Raw genomic sequence first — 26,362 nt, forward strand, 5'->3', positions numbered from 1 at the left:
CCTTTTCTATTTGTTGAATTGATTAATGTTAGATTACAATCCCTCGATAAAGTGATAGTTAGATGCATCAATCTATTGGTAATCTCCTTTTTGGTGCAGCAGCCGAATTTGGAATGCAAATCATTTACACAGTTATTATTCTAATACAGGAAAGTCACTCTGGGCCCAATCCTGATCCCAGCAAAGTTACTGTTGGTTTTGTCATGGTCTTCAGTGGAAAAAGGAGCAGTCCCTATTAGCCTGATCCAAAGGTCATTACAGTAAATAGCTTCTATTACTCTCTAAAAGGAAATCAAGTACAATGCAAATGTCCAGGCAATGAGTGCCTTTCTTGTTTCGCTCTTCATGTTCCACATCTGGGAACTCCCATCACACAGGGAAGGTGATCTAATGAGTTTCTATGAAAGGCAATAATGTTATTATTTAACTATTGATAGTATTCACTGAACAGTGACAGTGAAGTTGCCAAGAAAGACAGGGCTGGGGTGGGGGAAAGGTATTGTTCACTGGAAAAGGCATGGAACTGGGCCCAAGGAGACCTGAGGTTTACACCCATCTGGGCTACTGATTTACTGTGTGAGATTTAGCTTCCCTGAGCCTCAGTTTCCCTAGCTATAAAATAAATAGGAATTCTTATAGTTTTGCTCACTTTTCTAAAACACTTTGAAATCTATAAATGAATAGCACTAGGCACCACAGAGAACACTATGGCAACAAGAAGAATCCTTCACCCGGCTTTATTGTGTCGAACAGATAAGCTCCCTGGCAAAGCCCCAAAGTCAGAGAATGAAACAGGTAAAGGCCTTTTAGATGGACCGTTTACTTGGACCATTAGACACAGTTTAGTTATAGTCTCCTTATGCATTTACAGAGTACCCATATCCAATCGTATTATTAGGTGGCTCCCTTCTCTCATCCCCTCAACTAGGAGCCTACACAAGCATCTGTTCGGCCTTCTCTAGGTTCCCTTATGGTTGCATATCACTTTTTCCTTACTTGCAGAGCTACTGGTGGAGCCAGGGTTCCCTCTGAGAGTCACTACATAACATCTTATGATCAATACCTGGGCCAGAAAAGCCAACCTGCTGACTCCTCTCCAGCTGTCAGTGGCAAATATGGGATTATTGCCAACATCCCATCACAGACAGAAGAACTTCCTGGTCTTCTGCTGAAAGTCTATTCTGTTCTTACAATCTAAAGAAAAAGATGTATTTCTTCTTTATTATACACTTGATCATTGAGTGCAGGTGTTAAACAGCATCATGATTATAAGGCTCATAAATGGGTGCTTAATTTCCATATCTTCTTCTCTGCTTTAGGTGACTGGAAGGGCAAGGATTGGACCACAGGTCCTATAATAATGGACAGAGATTTAGGTCCAGATCCTCAAAGGTACAGAGCATCTATACCCCAGATTTAGAGGCCTAAATCCCAGTTTTAGACACCACTGTGATCCACAAATCTTCCACTCTGCTGTTGCCTATAATTTCACAGATAAAAACCACACCCAGGCCTGTGAGATTAAGAGCCTAAAACTTTACATCCTTCTAAAGGCTTGTCCAAGGGCTGCAGTGTTTAGTGAAGATGCCACTTTTTGCCAATCAGAGAGCTTCTCCTATCAGTGTAGTTAATCCACCTCCGCAAGAGGCAGTAGCTATATCAATGGGAGAGTTTCTGTGCTGTCTACATGGGGGGTTAGGTCAGTGTAACCACCTCATTCAGGGGTGGATTTTTCACACCCCAACCAATGTTGTTATACCAATATAGGTCTGTAGTGTAGACCTGGCCTAAGAGAGATATGGACTTAAAGATGCACCTTGGATATTAGACCCAAGGAACACTGAAGGGCAAAGATAGACTTGTATACTCATAATCGAGAGAATATCACCCCTCTACCTACCAAGAGGGTGAAAGAGCAGAATAGGTCCCTGAAGTTCCTTTAAAATACAAGCATCTCTCTACATTGCAGTTTGGAAGTTTAATTTGAATGCCGATTTACTAGATTTCATGTTCTCAGAACATAAGTGCCAGCTTTTAGTTACAGAGTTAGGAAACAAATACCAATTTAAGATTTTTAATAGTAGAAAGAATCAAATTTCCACATTTGCTATCTTTAATTTTAAAATGGATTTTTTTCTGTTTACAAAGTTCTTAATAATTTAGCACATCTCTCATCTATCAGACATTCACTGTGGGTGCTGCTCTAGTGGTGAGGTGAATGATTTCATAAAGAAAACTGATGAGTTAATATGAGACAGCAATTCCAGGAATCTACACATATTGTTTTGTTCACAGTGATTGTTCCTAGTATGTAGTAAATTACATCATCATAGTCAATGGATAACATTAATGCTTAAAAATTAATATTTCACGCTTCCTGGTTCAAACACCTGGCAAATGTGAAACATCAGATTTTGTGCAAGCTGCTTTTGATCAACTGATTCATATGAGAGAGTTAGGAGCAGAATCTAACCACGTATCATGGCAACAAAAATGATCAGTCCACAGTGTCTGTTAGTTTTATAGCACTTTATTTTATGTCTGAAAGCAATAATTTTGGTCATTGAGGCACTTAGCTTCAAACTAATACAATTAGAAGGTTGGTTTGAAAACAACACAGTGATTTCTTTAATGGCCTAATAAACATGGAGTTGGAGTTTATCAGTACAACAGTGACATCTATGTATTAATGAACAAAATCCATATTCACAGGAAAACAGACGACTTTTGATTAGGGAAACAGTAGTAGGTGTTCAAATGTGGAAACTCATGAAGCCTTCCTTCCCCTCTTAACTAGGTGTTTAAGAATAGTGATCCATAGACTTTTTTCATATTAAGGACCATGACCCAAGGCAAATCATCTGATGGACTATCTAACAGTCTTTCCCAAGCATATAAAGGCCAGGTTTTTAAATGGGATTTAGGCATCTAATGATTCAGAAAGGTACTTTACAGTCCTGAGAATCTGTACAACACTAAACTGTCCCAAGGAGCTTATTATTTAATGCTTTTATACTATAACCATGCATAACATCACTCAAGTGAATAGCTAAATTGAAAACCAGGGGGCTCCTTGAATGTGTGGAGTTATGCTTGTGCTTAAGTGTTAGCAAGAGTGGAGAATCCAAAGAACAGGCCTGAAGAAGAAAGGAAACATTGGGAGACCCAAAGGAGAGTGGTAAGTTAGACTGCTGCATTTTAAAACAATATTGGTTGAGATCCTCATCCCTGCTCCAGGCCATGTATGCTGCATAAAAGGCACAGAGCAGCAAAAAGGCTCCCCAAAAGCCTCCCTCCAACAAGGGAGGATTCCCCCAGTGCAGAAACTGTGGAAGACAGCTGTAAGTCTGCCTCTTGAGAACCCGCTCACAAGCAAGTTCTGTGCTGCGTCTCTTCGAGGCACAGCACAAAAATCTCACCCTTTATTTAAATGTCACTCTTCCCTCATATGATGTGGTGGTGACAGTGTCGGTGATAAAAATGAACTTGCTTGTTGGAAACACCTGATTGGCTTCTTACTTATATGTTGCATTTTTTACTGCCAAATTCCTCTTCCTTAGTTTAAGTCTTTACATGAAGAGTACTGAATATTCTCATTGTCTGGTGCCCTCCCTTCTATGTCCTGGTCTCTTTGGAGTTTGGTTTTATCTGCCTGTGTTTGCCAATTCTTCAACAGTAATATCATCCAAAAATTAAAACATCCACTCAATAGAGAAACAAACATTAACTAGCTTCAATTCCTGGACAATAAACAGGCAGAAGAATCCAAGGGGGCTCTGGTAGGAATGAAAGACCCACTATTGGACAGCTGAAATATGATCGGATTCCAGGATCAACTCTCCTTTCAATTATGTATATTTCATCAATGTGATAGAAACAGCTCCAGACACTGCTTAGAAGAGGGTCAGGATTATGGTGCACAGGCTACAGTTCTAGAGCCACTGCTTTAGAGGTTCCCATACACTCCCTCCATTTGACATCTCAGAATGATTTAGCAGCAATAGTTTTCCAGACTGTGACAGGGTTCACTCACCACTGTGGCGCCTCCTGCTGGCTGTCCTGGGGATTAGCTCTGTTCGCCTCTTCTGGTGATGTCCTGCCACTGTCACTATTGCTCCAGGACTCATGTCACTCCAGGGACCACAGCATCCTCTTCAGGACACAGCCCCCTGGCTGTGCCACACTCTGTGCTCCCTCCTTCCAGGGGACAGTATCACAGTCCACTGTCCAGCTTGTTCTTTCTAGACCAGTGGTGGGCAACCTGCGGCCCACAGGCTGCATGCAGCCCATCAGGGTAATCTGATTGCACCACGAGACATTTTGTTGACACTGACTGTCCGATCTCGGCCCACAGACCCTATAGATGGCTGCGACTTGCTACATCACCTTCGACTACTCAGTAGATTTCCTTGGGCCACTTCCCCGTGGCCCCAGCACTCTCTTTGCCCTGGCCTCAGCCTGCAGGTCCCTGCAGCCTGCAAGGAGCTGCCTTTCACTCCCTGCCTTCAGCACTGCTCTGTCTAGGGTGGCTTGCTGCCTTCAGCCTACAAAGTAGCCAGTCCACCTCCCTCCTCCAGCCCTAGGGAATGACTGAAGGTGCTCTACTCTGCAGCCCTTCTTATATGGCCATCCCAGCCCTGATTGGCTGCCCCTTGCAGCCCCTCTCTAATTGGCTGCCTTCTGTGCAGCCTCCCCAGGGCTCTATTAACCCCTTAAGGGCTGGTGTGGGACAGATGCCCCATCACACAGACTATCCATAATATTGTTGTCCTGTGCTAATCAAAGAAACTCCTTTTCCCAAAATGCCTAATCTTGTCTGTAACCAATCCACCCTTTTCAGGGCACCTCCTGGCCTGCAGTACCCCACCATGAATCTCCTCCTCTTGCAGTCAGCCAGCCCTCAGCTTGGGCTCAGCCAGAGTCTCTTTTCATGTCTTGCCACTAGGGCCCCATGGGAGCCTGGGCAATCTCAACATTCCCAGCAGAAATTCAGTTCGGTCTCAGGGTCCCTTTTGAGTCTAATTTCCTCTAGTCCCTGGTGGCATTCCCCAGGTCTCACCAGCACCACCACCACCATTGGCTAGGAGCAGCCTTCCACAGCCCCTCACCCATATCAGGCTTGCAGTGTAGGTCTGCCCCCAAACAAGTGGAGGAGGAAACTGACACTGCCTCAGTATAGGAATGCTCCTTAGCCTTTCTATCAGTTGGTTGAGGGCATATCCTATCTCACCCCTCATCAGGGCCCTCCAGCTAATCTCACAACAGATCAGTCTTGCAGGCTCTTTCAGCCAGGCTGTATTTATTTTCCAAGAAACAACAAATCCAAAATGAAAACATTAGGCAATTACTCTGCGGCTGTAGTCTGTGATCTCAGGGTCTTTCCTCCAAGGCTAATGTCTCTTGCAGTCCCTGCAGTTCATTCCTTTTACTGTAGCTCCTGTAACTTTCTCAGCTACAATTTTTCCGCTTCCTACTATTCTTTGCAGGACATCAACTGTCTTTGTTCAGGTGTACCTCTTTAGTAACTAGGCTGGCTGGTCCAGGCCCCAGGCCCTTAAAGGAGCATGCCATGCTGCTGTTACATTTCCAGATTCCTTCTGTGCAGTTAAGACACCATTAATATTAACTTCCTGCTGAACTAGCATGAGTCAAGCTAAGTTAGAACTACAACTGTGTGGAAAATCTTTTACTATTTAGCAGAAAGAACGAGGAGTCCTTGTGGCACCTTAGAGACTAACAAATTTATTTGGGCATAAGCTTTTGTGGGCTAAAACCGACTTCATCAGATGCATGGAGTGGAAAATACAGTAGTAAGATAGATAGATGATATATGCAGAGAATATGAAAAGATGGGGGTTGCCTTACCAACTCTAATGATACAATCAATTAAAGAGGGCTATTATCAGCAGGAGGAAAAATCACTTTTGTAGTGGTAATCAGGATGGCCCATTTCAAACAGTTGACAAGAAGGTGTGAGTAACAGTACGGGGGGGAAATTAGCATGGGGAAGTAGTTTTTAGTTTGTGTAATGACCCATCTACTCCCAGTCTTTATTCAGGCCTAATTTGATGGTGTCCAGTTTCAAATTAATTCCAGTTTGCAGTTTCTCGTTGGAGTCTGTTTTTGAAGTTTTTTTTGTTGAAGAATTGCCACTTTTAGGTCTGTAATTGAGTATCCAGGAGGTTGAAGTGTTCTCCAACTGTTTTTTGAATGACAAAGGAGAAGAGAAAGAGGATAACAATTATCAATCCTTATCAATGATTTCTTCTGCTATGGAACTTGTTACTAAATAAATAATTCATCCAAAAACAGAAAAAAAAAAAGAAAAAGAAAAAAGCAAAAAAAGCAAAAAAGCTTTGCCATTCTCACTTGCCTAATAAAACTAGTGATAAGGATAAGATACAAAATTGAGATTTGGATCAGAACGTCCCTGAAGAAAGAGTATGCAAAGTTTTGGTTAGCCTTCTCTCTAAGTAAAATGTATTCATATAATAATGGTGCTTTAAACATAAACCTCCCCTCTGGGGAGGCATCACAATGGCCAGAGACTACAAAATGTTTCTCAACAGTTCAAGTACTAAGAACATATATAATAATGAAAGCTTCCTGGGAAACTGTCTAAAAAACTGATACTATCCATCTTTCCTGTGCAAGCTCCAAAGGGCTCTCCTGTTCTTATTAAAGTAATAGATATTATTTATCCATCATCATTTTCATATACATTCTCCACTTTTGTTCTGTCATTGCCTTTGAATTTCCCAGATCTTATAATGCAGCCATTGTAGTATAAAAGCACCAGCTCTGAAACCATAAAGCACTTTACAAACAAAACAGGGTTCATAACATGGTGGAAATCTTAAATAAAGCAAAATAAAACAGCCCTAACACAAACAAAACTCAGTGAAACTCGACTTAAACATCAGCAAAGTTAAAAGAGGTACATCTTTGTTAGAATTTCTAGTAAGATTTACAAAAAGTAAAAAGTGAGGCATCTTTGATGTTGAGTCCCTTCTAAAATCCTTTGTGTGTCTTTTTATAATGTCAGTACTTCAGAGCAGTATGGCCTCTTTCTAGATGTTTCAAAGTGCCCTTGCACTTTCTGGGGCATCATCACAATATAAATAATCAATACTAAATGAGTATCTGTACACAGCTGTGTGCAATGTTAAATATGATGGCCTGTTAAGAATAAATGCCTATCTTCTGGACTCTTTCTTTGGTTCATTTAAAAGAGAATCCTGACAGCTTTTACAAAGTCCTGAATTTTGTGGAAATCCCTTAACCTCTCTACTTTACTATGCTTATCTATTAAATAGGGATACTGCTTCCCTCCCTTGCAGTGTCACACATAGAATTATTGAGTAATATTGTAATACAATGATCTACAGAGTAAGTGTCTGTTCCGACTCCCACTGAAGTCAATGGAAAGACTCTCTTGACTTCAACACAAAATGGATCAGGCCTAATGTGCTATACTCTAAATCCATTTCCTTGGGATTTTCATTACTTTTTAATAAATAATCTTTGTATTGACTTTTCAGGTCATATACTAACAGTGAATCTACAGATTCTTTGTAGTCTATCTACACAGTACAAGAACCCTGATATATTGCTCTTTTCTGCTGTTTTAGGCCAACCCCTGCATGCTGCTGAGCACTGATGAAGAAATGTGAAGAACCTGAGCCCTCAGTTCTTGCTTCAGTGGCTTCTGCATAGTGAAGAACAGTATCCACAGTCCTGAGCAATGTGAACAAACCTCCATATCTGCACTACATTTTATTGAGCAAGAGGAACAGAAGAACGGCCATACTGGGTCAGACCAAAGGTCCATCTAGTCCAGTATCCTGTCTTCCAACAGTGGCCAATGTCAGGTGCCCCAAAGGGAATGAACAGAACAGGTAATCATCAAGTGATCCACCCCCTGTCGCCCATTCCCAGCTTCTGGCAGAGACTACGGACACCATTCCTGCCCATCCTGTCAAATAGCCATTGATAGACCTATCCTCCATGAAAATATCTAGTTCTTTTTTTAACCTTGTTATAGTCTTGGCCTTCATAACATCCTCTGGCAAGGAGTTAAACAGGTTAACTGTGCATTGTGTGAAAAAAATACTTCCTTTTGTTTGTTTTAAACCTACTGTGTATTCATTTCGTTTGGTGACCCCTAGTTCTTGTGTTATGAGAGGGAGTAAATTACACTTCCTTATTTTCTTTCTCCACACCAGTCATGATTTTATAGACCTCTATCATATTCCCTCTTAGTCATTTCTTTTCCAATCTGAAAAGTCTCAGTCTTATTAATCTCTTCTCATATGGCAGTCATTCCATACCTGTAATCATTTTTGTTGCCTTTTTCTGAACCTTTTCCAATTCCAATATATCTTTTTTGAGATGGGGCAACCACACCTGCACACAGTATTCAAGTTGTGGGCATACCATTGATTTATATAGAGGCAATATGATATTTTCTGTCTTATTATCAATCCCTTTCTTAATGATTCCCAATATTCTGTTAGCTTTTTTGGCTGTCACTGCTCATTGAGTGGATGTTTTCAGAGAACTACCCACAATGACTCCAAGATCTCTCCCTTGAGTGGTAACAGCTAATTTAGACCCCATTATTTAATATCTATGGTTGGGATTATGTTTTCCAATGTGCATTACTTTGTATTTATCAACACTGAATTTCATCTGCCATTTTGTTGCCCGTACAGCCAGTTTTGTGAGATCCTTTTGTAGCTCTTCGCAGTCTGCTTTGGATTTAACTATCTTGAGCAGTATTGTGTCATCTGCAAATTTTGCCACCTCACTGTTTACCCCTTTTCCCAGATCATTTATGAATACGTTGAACAGTACTGGTCCTAGTCCTGACCCTGGGGGACCACTATGCACCTCTCTCCATTCTGAAAACTGACCATTTATTCCTAATGAGGTTGAGGGAGCAGACACAGGGCATGGCCAAGGTACAGTCTTAGGTGAGAGGAATCAATTATTGATCCAGTGAACAGATTGATGTAGAGTAGCCATCTTAAGCAGTATCTGTTACTCCAGCTGCCAGTTAGGAATTAGAAGCTTATCCGAATGTGTTTGAGATATGCTTTTGGAAGAAAGGGAGAACTGAACAATCCAAAAGAAGCAAAATGTAATTATACTGACTTCCACTTCAAGGCTCCTTTACATTGCCAGAGTGGGGTAGCATGACTACAGTGAAAATGAAACTCCAGCCCCTTGTAAGTGGAAGATGATCAGTTCTTCTCAGGATCAGGCCCTTAAGGAGCAGACTGGGCGGATGCAGAAGGGAGTCCCATCCAGTCCTGTCTGAAATTCCAGTTGTGTTATATCGAGGATGGTGACATAAGCAGTGATGAATAAATGGTAATGTGGCCCTGAAGGAGGTGAAGAGTCCCAGTCCACTCAGAAAAAGGGATAACGAGAGAATGGTCTAGGAAATGGAAGTCTCCCCTACATCTCAGAGGAATGCATCAACAGTGCTGTTTACTAACATCCTCAGTGTAAAACAATGTTTTGAAACAGCAAAATATTGCAGACAGAGCCCTGGATAATCTGGGAATCATTTTCACATTGCCAGAAATCTGTGTTGCGAAGCAGGGGAGCAAAGCTAACATTTGGCGTGCTTTGCTACTTTTTGAAAGCTGACATGCTGACTGTACACCCTGGTGCTGCTAGGCTATTATTTTCCACCCTGCTAGTCTAGAATTATAGTTCTGTAGGAAGACTGGCTTTTGTCATCTGGCAAAGGCTTTGTATTGTGTGTTTTACTAAAAATAATGCGGTAAAATGCTGAAATGCTGACAGCTGAGTGGATCCAAACTCAGCATTTTCTCATGGTAATTCCAGTTTTGTCTTTTTGCCACAGCAGTGTACTTTCTGTCTTCAATTTTGCCATGTTTGCTTGCCTTTCACTTTCTTATTTCTTGTCTTTGATTCCCTGCACCTCTGAAGATTTCACAGGTTGAACAATCCAGGGGACATGCTGAGTCCCCTCCCCCATTTACATGTTTGTAAATGCCTGGATTTTTCTCTGTCAGAAATGTTGTATTGTATGGCATTCTGCTAGCATTTCCAGTCCTGATTTATGTTACAAATAAGATGATAATTATAACATTTATTTAAATTAAACCATTTATATGCACATAGGGTTCTTTGAAAACCACTCTGTTTGCAAAATTGCCACTACCATTTTTAGGACATGAATATTAATTGTTGTAATCAAATTATGATAATTGGAGAGCTATAAAATGTACGCAATAACACAATGCATTCCTCACTCATCAAGGCCATGATCCATAGTCCACTGAAGTCAATGGAAGGAGTACCAAGACTTCAGTGGGCTTTGTATCAGGTTCTGTCTACACGCAGCAGACTTGTCACATCTCATGCCTTCGGCATACCTCCAAAGTGAATGTGTAGGCTGACAAATGCACACACCAGAGTGTGTTAATAAATAGGCAAAGAGTCCTGTGGCAACTTGTAGACTAACAGACGTATTGGAGCATAAGCTTTCGTGGGTGACCCACGAAAGCTTATGCTCCAATACGTCTGTTAGTCTACAAGTTGCCACAGGACTCTTTGCCGCTTTTACAGATCCAGACTAACCTGGCTACCTCTCTGATACTTGTTAATGCATAGTTGGATTGTTTTTAAAAATCTGAATTTTTAGACAAACAGTTTTAGGGAGCATGTGAACCCAGATTTGAAAAAATCTCGATTCTGAACAGGCCGTAGCTCTTTGAAGATGAAGTGCCTGAAGAGGAACAAGCAGACAGCTCACAGCTGGGTTCAAACAGCCCTGGAAATCCTGGGGAGCAGTATTTTTAGCTTTGACATTTTAAACCGATGAATTCTCTCCCACCAGCACATCCCCACTTTCTTTGTGATACTCACTACTCAGATGCTGCGGTCACACCACATCGATTTCAAGGGTTCTGTCCTTGTGCAGAACTGAGACATGGGGCTTTGAAGAAACAGAACAGACAGGCAGCTCAGGGCTTGGTTCACATAGCCTTGAAATCTTGCAGCAGTAATAGAGGACAAGCAAAGGGGTAAAAATAAACACGCAGTCGTTCTCAAACTGGGGGTCGTGACCAATGTTCCCTCTAATTTTTGACAGGCCATGTGGGCAAAAGAATTCTTCTGTGCAAACTTTTGACAGGCCGTGTGGGCAAAAAATTTGTTCTGTGCTAATTGTGCTTCTGTGCAAATTTTTGTGCACGCGGTGTTTCACCATGTGTGCGGGGTTTAGGATCTGCGTGCGCGTGCACACAGCTTACAGGGAATAGTGGTTGTGACCCCCTCAGAGGGGTCACAAGGTGGTTACATAGGGTTGTGAGCTCCATAGGACTGACAGCCCCAAGCCCTAATTAAGTTAAATTAACCCCTCGTTTTTAATTTTAAGGGGGGGGGTCACACTCAGAGGCTTGCTGTGTGAAAGGGTCAACAGTACAAAAAGTTTGAAAACCACTGAAATACAGGTTGAAGGCAGCACCTCTATTTCAAGCATCCATCAAGATCATTATAAAGTTCCCTGCCCTGCCCTAAAAGAAAGAGAGTGGGGGCTAGATTCTTGGTTAAGAACATAGGAACAGCCACACTGGGTCAGACCAAAGGTCCATCCAGCCCAGTATCCTGTCTACCAACAGTGGCCAATGCCAGGTGCTCCAGAGAGAGTGAACTTAACAGGTAATGATCTAGTGATCTCTCTCCTGCCATCCTGACAAACAGAGGCTAGGGACACCATTCCTTACCCATCCTGGCTAATAGCCATGAATGGACTTAACCTCCATGAATGTATCCAGTTCTCTTTTCAACCCTCTTATAGTCCTAGCCTTCACAACCTCCTGAGGCAAGGAGTTCCACAGGTTGACTGTGCACTGAGTGAAGAAGAACTTCTTTTTATTTGTTTTAAACCAGCTACCCATTAATTTCATTTGGTGGCCCCTAGTTCTTATATTATGGGAACAAGTAAATAACTTTTCCTTATTCACTTTCTCCACACCACTCATGATTTTATATATCTGTATCATATCCCCCACTTAGTCTCCACTTTTCCAAGCTGAAAAGTCCTAGCCTCTCCTCATATGGAACCCTTTGCAAACCCCAAATCATTTTAGTTGCCCTTTTCTGAACCTTTTCTAATGCCAGTATGTCTTTTTTGAGATGAGGAGACCACAGCTGTATGCAGTATTCAAGATGTGGGCGTACCATGGATTTATATAAGGGCAATAAGATATTCTCCGTCTTATTCTCTATCCCTTTTTTAATGATTCCTAACATCCCGTTTGCTTTTTTGACTGCCGCTGCACACTGCGTGGACGTCTTCAGAGAACTATCCACGATGATTCCAAGATCTTTCTCCTGATTAGTTGTAGCTAAATTAGCCCCCATCATATTGTATGTATAGTTGGGGTTATTTTTTCCAATGTGTATTACTTTACATTTATCCACATTAAATTTCATTTGCCATTTTGTTGCCCAATCACTTAGTTTTGTGAGATCTTTTTGAAGTTCTTCGCAGTCTGCTTTGGTCTTGACTGTCTTGAGCAGTTTAGTATCATCTGCAAATTTTGCCACCTCACTGTTTACTCCTTTCTCCAGATCATTTATAAATAAGTTGAATAGGATTGGTGCTAAGACTGACCCTTGGGGAACACCACTAGTTACCCCTCTCCATTCTGAAAATTTACCATTTATTCCTACCCTTTATTCCCTGTCTTTTAACCAGTTCTCAGTACATGAAAGGATCTTCCCTCTTATCCCATGACAACTTCATTTATGTAAGAGTGTTTGTGAAAGGCTTTCTGGAAAGCTAAGTACACTATGTCTACTGGATCCCCCTTGTCCACAAGTTTGTTGACCCCCTCAAAGAACTCTAATAGATTAGTAAGACATGATGTCCCTTTACAGAAACCATGTTGACTTTTGCGCAACAATTTATGCTCTTCTATGTGTCTGACAATTTTATTCTTTACTATTGTTTCAACTAATTTGCCCGGTACTGACGTTAGACTTACTGGTCTGTAATTGCCAGGATCACCTCTAGAGCCCTTCTTAAATATTGGCGTTACATTAGCTATCTTCCAGTCATTGGGTACAGTAGCTGATTTAAAGGACAGGTTACAAACCATAGTTAATAGTTCCGCAATTTCACATTTGAGTTCTTTCAGAACTCTTGGGTGAATGCCATCTGGTCCCAGTGACTTGTTACTGTTAAGTTTCTCAACTAATTAATTGGTTACTAATAAAGTCCCATTTGTGCCACTATAGTGGCACAAATAGGACTTACATCTGCCTTATGGGAGCAGCTGGGATTCCCTCAGGAAAATCCTTGTTAGGCATAGATTGGCTACCTACCCCCTCCACACACACACCCCACTCCTCCTCTCTTGCACAGAGAGTTCCAGGGTAGTGAAGGGGCATTTTGGTGGCAGGAAGGAATGTGATGCACTCCAGAAACCATGGCTGGCATAGTGGCTCCTTGGGAGCTGCTGTATGCCCACACAAGTTAGAGAAGTCCTGAGGATTCTCTAACTTGTGCCAAGGGCTGGTTTGTTCTCTGGCAAGCCCTCAGGATCAGGGCACAAGATAGGTTGTGTACAGCTGCCTATGCCTGCCCAGATGCACCAAACACTGCTGTGTTGAATCTAGGGGGTTAGTTCTAAATATAATGCAGAACAGTGAACTGCTAAACAAACTGAGCCTTTTTGCAACACCAGTGTTCTTCAATGCACGGATGTCATTACAGCTTACAGAGTGATGTCTTGCCTGCTCCCCTCCATTCCATCATTGCTTTAATCATTTTGGAATATTTCAGGAATTATTTTTAGTGATACTTAGTATTTTTAAATTGAAAACTGCAGAGTTCTCTAGTAAACCAGTTGGCAAGGAGACTGGACCATTCTTATGTGAATCTTGGTTTGGAAAACCATCCCGAAGGTCAGGTGCTAATTCAATTAAACAATTAATTGCAAAGTTGTGAAATAAGTTATCAAGATGGAGAAATGCAGCCATTGCCCCTACATAGCAGCATGGAGAGTTTGCTCCCTCATGCTGTGCGATTAGTAGAGCAGTCTTGTGTCTTAGATCGAGAAAGGACACCACGTGATTTATTATATGTCTTCCTTCACTCAGTATACAGCTAAGATCAGGACATCTTATTTTAAAATCCTTGTCCCCACTAAAGACAATGAGAATTTTGCCATTAACTTCAGTCAAGGCAAGATTTCACCCAAGATGTTACTTATACTATAGTTTGCATATTGTGAACTTTTTGGTGCTGTTTGGTTCAGAGTTACTAATATCGGGCTGATTGCATTTACCATTAATAAGGTACTTTGGGAAATCCCAATTTCCATCACCAACAGGTTAACTTTTGGCAGAGAAAAATATCAAAATCTTTCTTTTCTCCTCCTTTATGTGAATCCATCTACCTGGCTTCAGAAAATAATACAGCTATCAGCACAATGCTACAGTACTCAGGACATCAAGGACATTTCAGTAGGCGACAACCATGACAATAACCATGATTATTGTTTTCTGTTATTGTTTACAGAGATTCTTTCACTATGTAAAGATACTGCTGAACCAGCCAGATAGCAGTGATATGCTATTGCTTTGGTTTCTTGGATTACAAGACCTCGTTTATTAACTCTTACACTTCCAGCACAACAGTAAGCGGAGAAGTTCAAAAATCAATCAATCAAGCCTTAAGAAAGATAAAAGCATATTTCATTTAAAAATAACTGCCCATAATCTGATATTCCAGAACAGCTGAACAAAACTCCCCAGTCATGTACCAAAAAGATGTGCGTAGGTTAGAAAATACCATAAAACCAGATTAAAAAGAAAATTATAAAAAGAAAGGTAGGCAAACCCTTTTAAGAAAAAGAAATGGCATTTCAAATAATAATGAAAAGGTGTGCAGGCTAAAAAAAATATGCCAGCCATTTGGTACTGGTTTTAGGTGCTGTAGTTGCAATCTGAGCACTATCTGCATGCTTAGGATCATCCTTTTAAATTATGAATATGCAACCCTACACACTTTAAACCTAAGATTTCCTGTTGCCATGACAACATGAACAGTTGTTCCCTATCATTATGGATCATGTGCTTTGGGAATTGGATTATATCATCGTAGTACTTTGGTTACCCTGAGAACACCCTGCTGTTTTCAATGTATTTTGTTCATTTTTAATGTGACAGGTCTTATTAGTCCTTTTGGAAAAGACTATTACTAAGGACAAAGCATCAGAAGTACATTAGAATAGGAAACAACCTGCCGGCCAAACAAGATTCAGCATTGTATTGGTGCATATCCAGGAGAGTATGTTTAATTAATGTGTATCATAATTCTTTAAAATCATGTAATAGACTGCTGTGCATGAGGATTAGCGTCTGCTAATCTGGAACAGTAATTGTGTAGTATCAGCCAATACTATATGCTTTCAGAATATATTAGCCTCCTTCATCCCTGACTGCTACAGCACTACACACAAAATGTGTCTCACATGTTATGACTCTTAGGGTTGAAGAGTTAAGGTAGCAATTACATGGGGCAGGGGAGGAGGTTATACTGTACCAGGATCTCCACATGCTGTGAAAGCTATACATTTATTTAGTTTATTTATTACATTCAGGTGAAGTGGGGGACAGCTTGGCTCCTATTGTTGCACTGGATAGCTTGCTGGCTACTCAGAATCTTCCTTTTATACCATAAATATAGCAAATAATCAAGGAGTCAAATGAACAGATACAATTTGAATGACTCAGAGTTTTAGGTTATAGACAGATTGGATTCTTGCTCATGTGCTCAGGGTTAACTGGTTGCCAGATATGAGGTGGCAGACAAATCCCGCCCTCTATGGTATATTCTCAGAGAACTTGTTCATTTCAACTTTTTCTGGAATATTAAATTATGGAAACAAGTCATTCATTAGCATCAGGTGGGCATACCCACATACCATTGGTGAGTAAAAAATTGGTGGACTTAGGCCCTTCTTGTCTCCCTGAACCGTCCATTGTTTATGTGGATATAACAGTAAATTGAAAATAGCTTATCATTGTCCATAGAGGGGGAAGCTATTTTAAAGGCTCAGACTCTTCTTCAGATTTGGGTTTGAATTGATGATGGGCAAGTTCATCTATTCCAGTCAAAATTCTGTCTATATTGAACAAGAATACTGAAGGGAGGGAACACTGTATTAGCATAATTCAGATCTTCATTTTTTCTCTCCTGTTAAATACAGTATTGTACTACAGAGGCTATAAATATTAAATTGAGTTTGGCAAACTCAGAAATTACTGTATACTTACTCTAAATCCCAGAGTGGCCTGTGGGGTAAAAACGAACAAGCGAATATTGGGCTCCCACATTAAAAGCCATTTAAGTGCTTTTTCTAATGATAGAATATACTGTATGTAAAACCAACACGGAGCCTATATGGTATGATGCAGCATCTGAGAAGCATCACAAGACAAGAAGCAGATTACAGCAAATAAACTAGAATCTGGCCCCAGAGAGATGCAACATCTGGCAAACACCTATGATTAAATTCCTAGTGGATTTAAGGGGGTTATATAATTAATCTGATTTAACAATTAATACATTCCCAAGACACACAATGGATGGCTTAAAATGTCATTAAATATATGTGCTATGCAATTTTTGGTCCTGCATTCTAATTTCCATCAATGAGAATGAATCTACATGAGCCTACACAATCATACAGGACTCATCCATTTGTGCAACAGAGGACAGTGTTACAAGGCTATTCTGATTATAATTTTAGGTAAGACTAACAAGGTTTTACCCAATCTGAGGCTGAATCCTTCTGTTTCACCTTTTGGGGCTTCCTAATAAAGTTACTCCCCATTGCTTGCAAGTCAATAAACACCCCTCCTTGGAATCTGACTTATTAAGCTATCATAGTTCAAAAACAAGGCCCTGCTCCACCACTTCTATAGCTTCTACAGCTCAGGACTGAGCTCAACAGTTTTATTTCCAAAACCCAGGTCTTGCTGCCTAGTGTTTCCTCAAGCCTCTTGCCTCTCAATGCTATTCTTCCCCTTAACGCTTCTGCTCCTGCCCCCACAGCAGGTCTCTCCAGCTGGTGTCGAGTACCTCTTCTCTGTACCTCTCTGCCCCAGATCACCAGATACCATTGCATCAGAGCTTCATGCCCTAACTCTCTCAGCTCCCCGGAGTCCTGAAAAGCCCTGCCCTAGCCCCTGGTCTTGTTTTCTCTGAGGGAGCTTGCTCTTTCTTATAGGAAGCCCCCTCCCTTGTTCTACCTGGTCACCTGACCCAAACCGCAACCTGCGACTGGATGACAAGGCACATGTGGGGAAGAGCCCAAATCTCCGAAAGGGCCAGCCTACCATCTGGCAGACTTATCTAGTAAACACTGAACATTTCCCTGCCTATATTTAGCACACTAGTTATTTTATTTTAACAAGAAGAACTGAATTATTTCCCCTTCAGTACGATAATTTATTTCCTGATTTTAATCCAATTATAATCTTGTGGCCCAATCTTGGATGCCATAGCACGGGAAACATTTTGCCATAATAAGCCTCTGTGTTGTTCTGCTCTAAGCAAATACATTTCTTGGGCTTCCCAGAAATCTTAATAGGGTTTCCAAGAACATGACAGGACTTGCTGACAAAGAAAAGCTCTTCAAAGGGCAGCACTCAGAGCCATGCACATATCACAACATCTAACACCTCTGAATGGAATTATAGCACTGCTGGTTCCTAATCTTATTTATTCTTTCAGAGGAGCACCAGTATTTTTACTCTGGTAATATAGTGATTTTGTGCAATTGCCATTGCCATCCATGTTTTAGCGTGAAGAATACATGCCAAATAATAAAAGTTGAACCATAGTGGCTGCTTATATTTTGTTGCATAGGACATAATTAGCAATTTTGCTATGTGTGTGTGTGTGTGGCATTCACACTGCAGGACCACCATGCTGTCTCATGTTATATCTAAGACATGTGTGGTCTGCCAGACATCATCTGTAAGAATTTCAGTGGAACACTGATTCAGCAAGGTGGTGGGGCACAGGCCCAACTTTTAACACACAGGAGGTGCCACTGACATCAATGGGACTATTCAGGTGCTTAAATGTAGGCACATGCTTCAGTTCCTGGCTCATTCGAGGCCTGAATCAACAAAATGGCTAGGCAGCAGTTCTGCAGAAAAGGACTAGGGGTTACAGTGGTAGAGAAGCTGGATATGAGTCAACAGTGTGCCTTTGTTGCCAAGAAGGCCAATGGCATTTTGGGATGTATAAGTAGGGGCATTGCCAGCAGATCGAGAGACGTGATCGTTCCCCTCTATTCAACATTGGTGAGGCCTCATCTGGAGTACTGTGTCCAGTTTTGGGCCCCAAACTACAAGAAGGATGTGGAAAAATTAGAAAGTGTCCAGCGGAGGACAACAAAAATCATTAGGGGACTGGAACACATGACTTATGAGGAGAGGCTGAGGGAACTGGGATGTTTAGTCTGCGGAAGAGAAGAATGAGGGGGAATTTGATAGCTGCTTTCAACTACCTGAAAGGGGGTTTCAAAGAGGATGGATCTAGACTGTTCTCAGTGGTGGCAGATGACAGCAAGAGGCAATGGTCTCAAGTTGCAGTGGGGGAGGTTTAGGTTGGATATTAGGAAAAACTTTTTCACTAGGAGGGTGGTGAAACACTGGAATGCGTTACCTAGGGAGGTGGTGGAATCTCCTTCCTTTGAAGTTTTTAAGGTCAGGCTTGACAAAGCCCTGGCTGGGATGATTTAATTGGGGATTGGTCCTGCTTTGAGCAGGGGGTTGGACTAGATGACCTCCTGAGGTCCCTTCCAACCCTGATATTCTATGATTCTATGAAAAGAAAGTGAGTTGAGTTGGAACCATTTTTTTGAGGTATTTACACTCAGTTTGTGGTGGAAGGGCCATTGCAGTGTTTATACCCTAAATATCTGTGTGCTGCACTATCTGGAGTAAACCACTCAACAATACATTTAAAGTGCAAGAGTGAACTTCTGTTGGACACATGACATTGGGATGCTTTTACATAATAGGTCTTGGAGGAACTAGTGGTATTTAGTCACATTGAAATGGAGTATAATAGCGCTTTTGCAAACAAAAGCCTAGAGGCTCAGCTGTGCCAGAACCCCGCTAAAGTGCACCGGAGAAAAGGCAAAGATATATCTCAAAGCCAGATTTGCACTCATCCAGTTCCCACTGCTGCAATGGGTGGGTTGGTCTCTGAAGATGGAGTACACTCAGGGATGCTTTAACCACTACTGGCTTGTACGTAGCCTGAAGGGACTATTATGATGGTGTGAGAGTGCCAAAGGGCAGTACACGCTAGCCATGCCTTTTCCGACCTTCTACATGCCCTGTGTGCCGGGGCAAGAAGAGGATAGCATAGAGGAGTTAAGGGATTCCTCACACTAGGGCAGTTATATCAGAGCAATTCTATCTGGGTTTAGTTGCTCTGCCAATGCAGACCAGCCTTATCAGAGGCAAGGTTTTGGCCTGTAGCTTTATGGAATTATGGCCAGGCTGAATCCTCATAGGAGAGAGGAAGCCTGGTCACATTAATAACATGAGGTCAGATTAAATGAGCTCCACTAGTTCAAGCAGGAGAGCCAATACCTCTCCTGAAGAGAGGTCAAACAAACTAAATGAAATTGCCCCGCTAATTATGGGTAGCATACATTGGGTAACACGCCACAAGAACATTCTTCAGAGCTGGAAGGTGATCATGCAATTTTGCTCTTTCCACTGAAACAGTCTATATATTCAACCATTTAATGTATTCCCAAATCCCACTTTACTTATCCCTATGTTCATAACAGACACCAACCCACTCTGCTAAGTGCTTTTGGTTCCTACAGGCACAAACCATGTCAATAGAACTAGTCTGTGAGCAGACAAATATGCAAAACACACTGTATGTGGAACAGTGTGATCTTTCAGAAGATTTTTTTAAAAGAATGTTTTCCAGTCCCAGAACCCGAACTGTTGCCAATTCTACACTTAAAGAAATAGGTCAGCAAGAGCTGCATTGCCTGGGGTCCTTATTATCTTTCAGCTGCAGTGAAACAGAAGCTGTCTTCAAAAAGCAGAAAAAGAAGGCAGAAAAGTCTGTTAACAGCTCTAAATTTAAAAACTAATAACACTGGGGCTCATAATATAAATAGAAAGCTGACTCACGGGGTTCTCACCAAATGTCAAGCCAAGCTTCCCCTATGTTTGTGGGCTTTTGGATTCTGTGTCATAGTTCAAGCCATTATAGAAAGCGGCAGAGACATTTGGATTCAAAATTTGAATATCCCCAAGACTCAGTGGGGTTCATATAGAGTGTTCCATTGCAGGCCTCTGTAAGAATAAAATTAAATGCAAAACCTACAGTTCCACAGCGTTACCATTTACATTTTTAAGTGCACAAAAGTTGGGAAGTTCCAATGGCCCCAGCAAATATAGTCCCCCTCCAGCCCCCCTGAATATATGTATTATTTTGTATTATTCGAATGTGTTAATTTTCAGACATCAATCCCTTCACTCATGACACTTGGGAATGATCAGTGGTGAACGAGCAAACTCAGGATGAACGGGTGGGCAGTCATAGAGAAGAAGAGGGTTAGGAAATGTGGCATAAATATCTGGCTCATGCTAGGCCAGCTCCTCTTCACCCACTTCCTTCTCACTGCTCAGCCTGCTGCCCTTCTAGGAAAAGCTCAGGTGGGGTGATTCTAGAAGGGCAGCAGGCTGAGTAGTGAGAGGGAAGTGGGTGAAGAGGACCTGGCCTAGTGTGAGTCAAAGAGGCAAACCTGACCAATAAGCAACAGCCAGCCAGGTACCCCAGGGTTACTGCAAGGTGCTGAGGCCTAGCACCTCACAGGTATCTAGGCATTGCTCCCCTCAGTGTTGCAACACCCAACCCATAGGCAGGTGGAATCCCCAGCCTGCAGTCAGGCATCCAGGCTCCCCATGCAATGCGAGGGGAGAGTTGGGCACCTAACAGATCCTTAGAAACCAGCAAGCTGAGCAGGGAGCTACCTAAGTTCTCCAGAAATGAACTGGTGGAGAGAAGAGAGGTGCTTAGGCACCTAATTGGCTGAGCTGGTGTGCTGGCTGGTAAGCCAGAGATAGGTCGCTCCCTCCACTCACAATCCTCAGTTGCAAAACCTTTTCCTGAAGTTAGGGTGTGTCTACACGGCAAGCCTCTGTGTGGCAAGTCAGGGCAGTGCGCCAGTTTGCCATGCAGTAACTCACTGTGTGCGAACTGCTACAGAGCAGTGCAAGTCCTAGAGTGTGGCTTAACAGTACAGCGACTGGCCCCATTGGCTACCGAGCTGCCCAGCAGGATTTGCACTGTGCTGCAGCTGTGTCCGCACCGTGAGCTACTGTGCAGCAAGCTGGTGTGCTGAAGATTCACACCCTGCACAGTAACTCAGTGAGTAGAGAAGCTGTTGGATACCTAAACCTGGCCAGCTGCTTAGGTAGCCCTAAGCTACCTAAGCTTTTCAGCCAAAACAGTCTCTCTTTCTGCGGGTCTCCTGCTCACCCTTGATACCTCTCCCACACTCACGCTACATCACCCTGTGCCCCCTGCTGTCTTTGATCAGATGCTCCACACCACCACACCCACCAGTGGCCTGCATCTGGCCCTCCTGCTGCGGCTGATAGCTATGAGGTGTTTGGCATGCCCAGAGCACGCCTGCAGGATCAGCCCTTGCTTCCCAATTTGAGAATCCAGCTTTGGGCCACGGGGGCTTTGAGCTATTGCTCTGAGCAGCTCATTGGCTGTGGGGTGGCAGCAAGGCTTTGCCAATGCTGACCCGCAGGGACTTGGGCACCTACAAGGTTACGTGGCAGCAAAGCAGCACTTTCTGAAAATCTCAGTGGTGCTTAAATGGTAGCCTCTATACCTTTGAGGGGCTGGACCTGGGAGTCTGTACCTTTGTGTGCCTAGCATAGGGAACAGTTGTGGCCAATGGAACATGCCTACACAAGGGAGTAACCGCTCATAAGGCTGCAGTGGGCTTTGGATCAGGACTCTAGACACATATATTTCCCTCCTTACTATAGACGGTTGCATAAAGTGCAAGGAAGTAAAGTTAAGGTGGGGAATGCAACTTTAATATTCAAATGTCCTGACTTTCAGGGTATGGGATGAATTTAGCTCTGGCTGAATTTAGCACCTGCTCTGGCATTGATGGAATGAATGCTTGGCACTGAGATTACTAGGTGACAGTCTGGCTCTTCCATTTACTTCAGTGGCAAGGCTAGTGCCAGACTGTGGTTTTGATCAAGCCAGACATTTGTGCATCTTGCTGTTTAAATTTACAGACTTCTGCCTACTTCCCAGAAGAACATTGCAGACTAACCACGAAGACTGTCATCTTTGCAGAGATTAGAAAACAGCAGAAAGACAAAGAATCCCATTCTTGGTGATTCTCTCTCCTTGGAGGTAAACTCCATCTGTCAATAAAGAAAACCCCCTGCTATGATTCTGGGGGTTTTAGAATTATGCTAGATATGAGAGGATTTGAGCTATTTTATTTCTAAACCGGAATGTCTATGATGATTAAAGAGGAATGCAAGCCTGTTCAAATATGGCAGGAATTCACTTTCCTAAGGAAATGGCTCTATGATGCCTCCTCCCCAAAAAATCACTGTACCAACAACAAGCAGGACACATTGTACATTTCTAAGTGGTACTCCAATCAAATTCAGTTCCTAATATCGGCAAGCATTTCTGCTGCCAGCTAGAATCCACAGTGACCAAGGCTGAATGCAGCACGCCCCGGCATCCATTTTTGGATCAGATATTGTAACAGTGATTTCCAGGGAAGATGGCATTTGTGTCACTTATATCTGTCACGCTTAGCAGAATAATGCTTCCCATTGATTTGTAGCAGCAACGCTGCTTGCTTTTTCTAGACATGACATTTACTATTATCTCTTTGTAAAGCATGGCAATCGGAGGGTATAGTGGAAAGAAGGCTCGGGTATTGATTAAAAAAATGAGTCATTAAAAATGCTGCTGAATTTTCCAGGGTTGTGGTATTCTTTTCCTTAGCATTAAACAATATAGTCATTTAGAAATCTTAAGGTCACTATACCATACATGTTCTATGTTTACAGTACATGCCGTTTACAAATTCTTTGGGGTTGGAAAATCAGGAGTGTACATAAGAAAACAGTTTGGCACCACAACTCCTGGAAGCACTGCTTCCTCTGCTCTTCAGCTGAGCACCCTGCAGGTAGGAGGAAGATGAAGATTTAGCAGCTGCATAAGGAATTGGAGGGGACGGAGATGGCGGGTGTGGAGAAAAAATATATGCTGCAGCCACAGCAACAGGCATGGAACAAGCTACTCCTTCCCTCCTTTCCCCAGGGTCTCCCTGTGGTCCTACTAGCCTAGATATTTTGCCCCTTTCTGAGCTGGTGTGTATGGGTGGGGGAGGGGGATGACCCAAGAGGTGCCCCTCATAACCAACTTCTAGCTTGCAACCAACCAGATGAGCCACGCTCTTTTAGAATGTCTTCTACCTGGCATGAAAATCTTCCAAACCCAACATGTGTCAGTTCACTAAACACAAACAGAGACATCAGACAGAGTCTGCAAGGCCATTAATCTTGTTATGTCCAAACCACACCCATTATGCAAACTAGAGTATGTATGTGCAAATTGGTATTTGTCCCCTTTACTCTGCAAAGAGATTAATAAGAATTGCGTAGACTTTGGAGAGTCTGTGAGTGGCCGTGCTCACGCTATCAAAAATGTCTGACAAGCTACTTAACCGTCTAAGCTGACTCACACTGGGTCTATATTACTTACTGCGGTGCCTATTATAGCCATCTCTCTCTTCCATCAGAGCTAGGAACAGCAGCTAGCCACACAAGTAACACCTTCTTCATGCTGGCTGCTGTTTTTCAAAACCCATCTCAAAGGTTCAAAGGCTGCTCCAGGACCCATCCCCAACTAGTTTTCACCCTGTTGACTTTGCACCAATACCTGCTTCAAAAACAAGACAATAATACTGTACAATATAAAACTGGTTTAGGAACAAAAACACGCAGCAACGTTAGTAGTAAAAATGTCATTAGAAAGACAGTGTGCGGCAGGTACACAGTAAAACTCATCAAGAATGATTAATGGACTCCCTGAAGAAGAGGCACACTAGCAGCAGCACAAAAAGGAGACCGCGTACCCTGCCAGTACATCATTGTATAAAAAGCCATCAGTCCTCTAAGAAGGTGAAAGTAAAGAGAAGCTAGAAAAATGTAGCCCTACCATGGTAATCCAAGAGCAAGTTTTTCTACAAAGGGGACCTAGGAGAAACTGATCTGTGATTTTCTTTACCTAGAAATGGGAGTCAGCTACAATTTAAATAACTTTTGTTTTCTGTGCCAAACAACAGTGAGATTGTGACACTAGCAAGTCACATCAGCTTTTTAGGGCTCACTTGTTTATTTTCCCCCAATGTCCTGTTAACAAGTCTCCAGTTCACAAGAAGCACCTTAGAGTACCTTGACCCCATCAGTGTCAGTCAAAAGCAGCCTGCATTTGAAGGTTTTCTAATGCAATCTTAACACAGTGCTGGAATGGGCCCAAGGTAGTTGCCAAGGTCACACAGTGTCAAGCTCTAAACTTTGATTAACAACTTCAGTATTAGATAACTTCCAAACAGAATGAGATTGTTAAAACATGTTCACTTCCTTAAATGAGATTAAAGTTATCCATGATCAAAAGTGCCTGCAGCTTTTCAGTATACAGCATTGGCTGTGTACATTATAATACAATGAAAGGGTTTTTTTTAAATGGAAGGGAGAAGGATTGTTTTTAGAGAAAGTTTTCAGCATCCAATAGAATGATACATCCCAAGGAATTCTAATAAAAGCCAAATATATCAAGCCTTACCATCTGTAACATAACCACTAGATGTCAACAGCCATATAGACCATTTAGACTTAAAAACGTCTGCCAGGATTATTATAGTTCTGTTTCTGAAGTAGGCCAAACATCTCAACTAGGTCATCATCCTAGAGAGTGCGTGAAGCCTAAGATATCACTAGGGAAGCTGATTTAGAGCCCTCAAGTAATTTTTTTCACAAAAGAGCGCTGAAGCCAAGGCAAAGCTTGTAACTTTATTTCAGAGTAACTTATTCCCCTTGAAATTTTCTCAGCTGGAAAATCAATAACCAGAGATTCAATTTTCTATAGAAGAATTTTGACTACTTTGTGAGTCCAGGAGATAATTTTCCTGTAAATGCTGTCACAGGTTTCCATAGTGGACAGTTTTTTTAAAAAAGATGGTGTGACTGAACCAATTGTTCTCAAGACTGCGACATGTATGTTCCTCCAATCATGTTTGAATCTGTCCCAGAGGAATTCTCCACCTCATTGAGACATGCTGGATATTCTGTAAAGATATGTAGGCGAATGGTCTTAAAGGCCAAAGTCAACTTATTAAAATCACTCTCTTCTTCCTCTATATTTTTACTATTGAAACTCTTGGGCGCTGCGGAAAAATGTTGTCAGGAGAGGTGCCCCAACTGTGGAGCAAATTACTTCAAGAGATCAGAATGAGGCCTACTTGTCCATTTTCAGAACAAGATGCCAGACTCTTTCTTCAAAAGCATTCCCTAAATAACAGAGCCTGAAGAGCCACACACCTTGTTATGGATCTGCTAAGCAGGAGACTGCAACACGCCTCAGCCCTTCTCTCACCGCACTTCCCTTTGTCCTTGGCCACGGGGAAAGGTCCTGAACCAGGAGGTGGCCGGGGTCTTTTGGGAATTGGGAGGCAACTCTTGTACTGCAAGCCAGGATCTTCAGAGAAGCTGGATGCAGAGCAGAATCCCCAGGAACTGAACTCAGAGCTGTGTATGGAACAAACTGTGACTGCCCGACGGCGGTGTTTAGATGCTGCTTGTAACTATTAGCATTGGGAGCACTGGCTGTTGGGAGTCTGAAAGGACAGGAAACAGGAAGGAGGGGGGAGGAGTGGAGAGGCTGGGAGAGAGCTACAGAGGGTGCAGCAGCAGCTTGGTAAAGAGGTTTCCACTTTGAAAATAAAGTCCTGTTGAAGCTTGTCAGTACCTTGCCTGGTTGATACAACACGGATGTTACAGTTGGGTGCAGGTCTGCATGGGGCTTCTGGAGAGAGCCGAAGCAGTAGGGCAGGGAGCCAGTACAGTGGCCAATGAAACACACTAACTGAGAGTGGCCTGGAAACCTGCAAGCCCCTATTTACTTGAATAGACACCGGATTGGAGAAGGTGCTCTAGGCACTAGTCCTGAAGAGCCCTGACTTTTGATTAGAATGCCCCA

General features: G+C 42.4%; 1 protein-coding gene across 1 annotated transcript in view; it reads right to left on the reverse strand.

Moving 5' to 3' along the window:
* Nucleotides 1-5,757: 5,757 nt before the first annotated feature.
* NAV3 (neuron navigator 3) overlaps nt 5,758-26,362 on the reverse strand; it is a 415,305-nt gene continuing 394,700 nt past the window's right edge. The window contains exon 39 of the mRNA XM_073327696.1: nt 5,758-6,199. Within this exon, the coding sequence (XP_073183797.1) occupies nt 6,038-6,199 (162 nt within the window). The 3' untranslated portion in view covers nt 5,758-6,037. The remainder of the gene's footprint in view (nt 6,200-26,362) is intronic.

The sequence above is a fragment of the Lepidochelys kempii genome, chromosome 1, assembly GCF_965140265.1.
Source record: "Lepidochelys kempii isolate rLepKem1 chromosome 1, rLepKem1.hap2, whole genome shotgun sequence".
Taxonomy (NCBI): Eukaryota; Metazoa; Chordata; order Testudines; family Cheloniidae; genus Lepidochelys; species Lepidochelys kempii.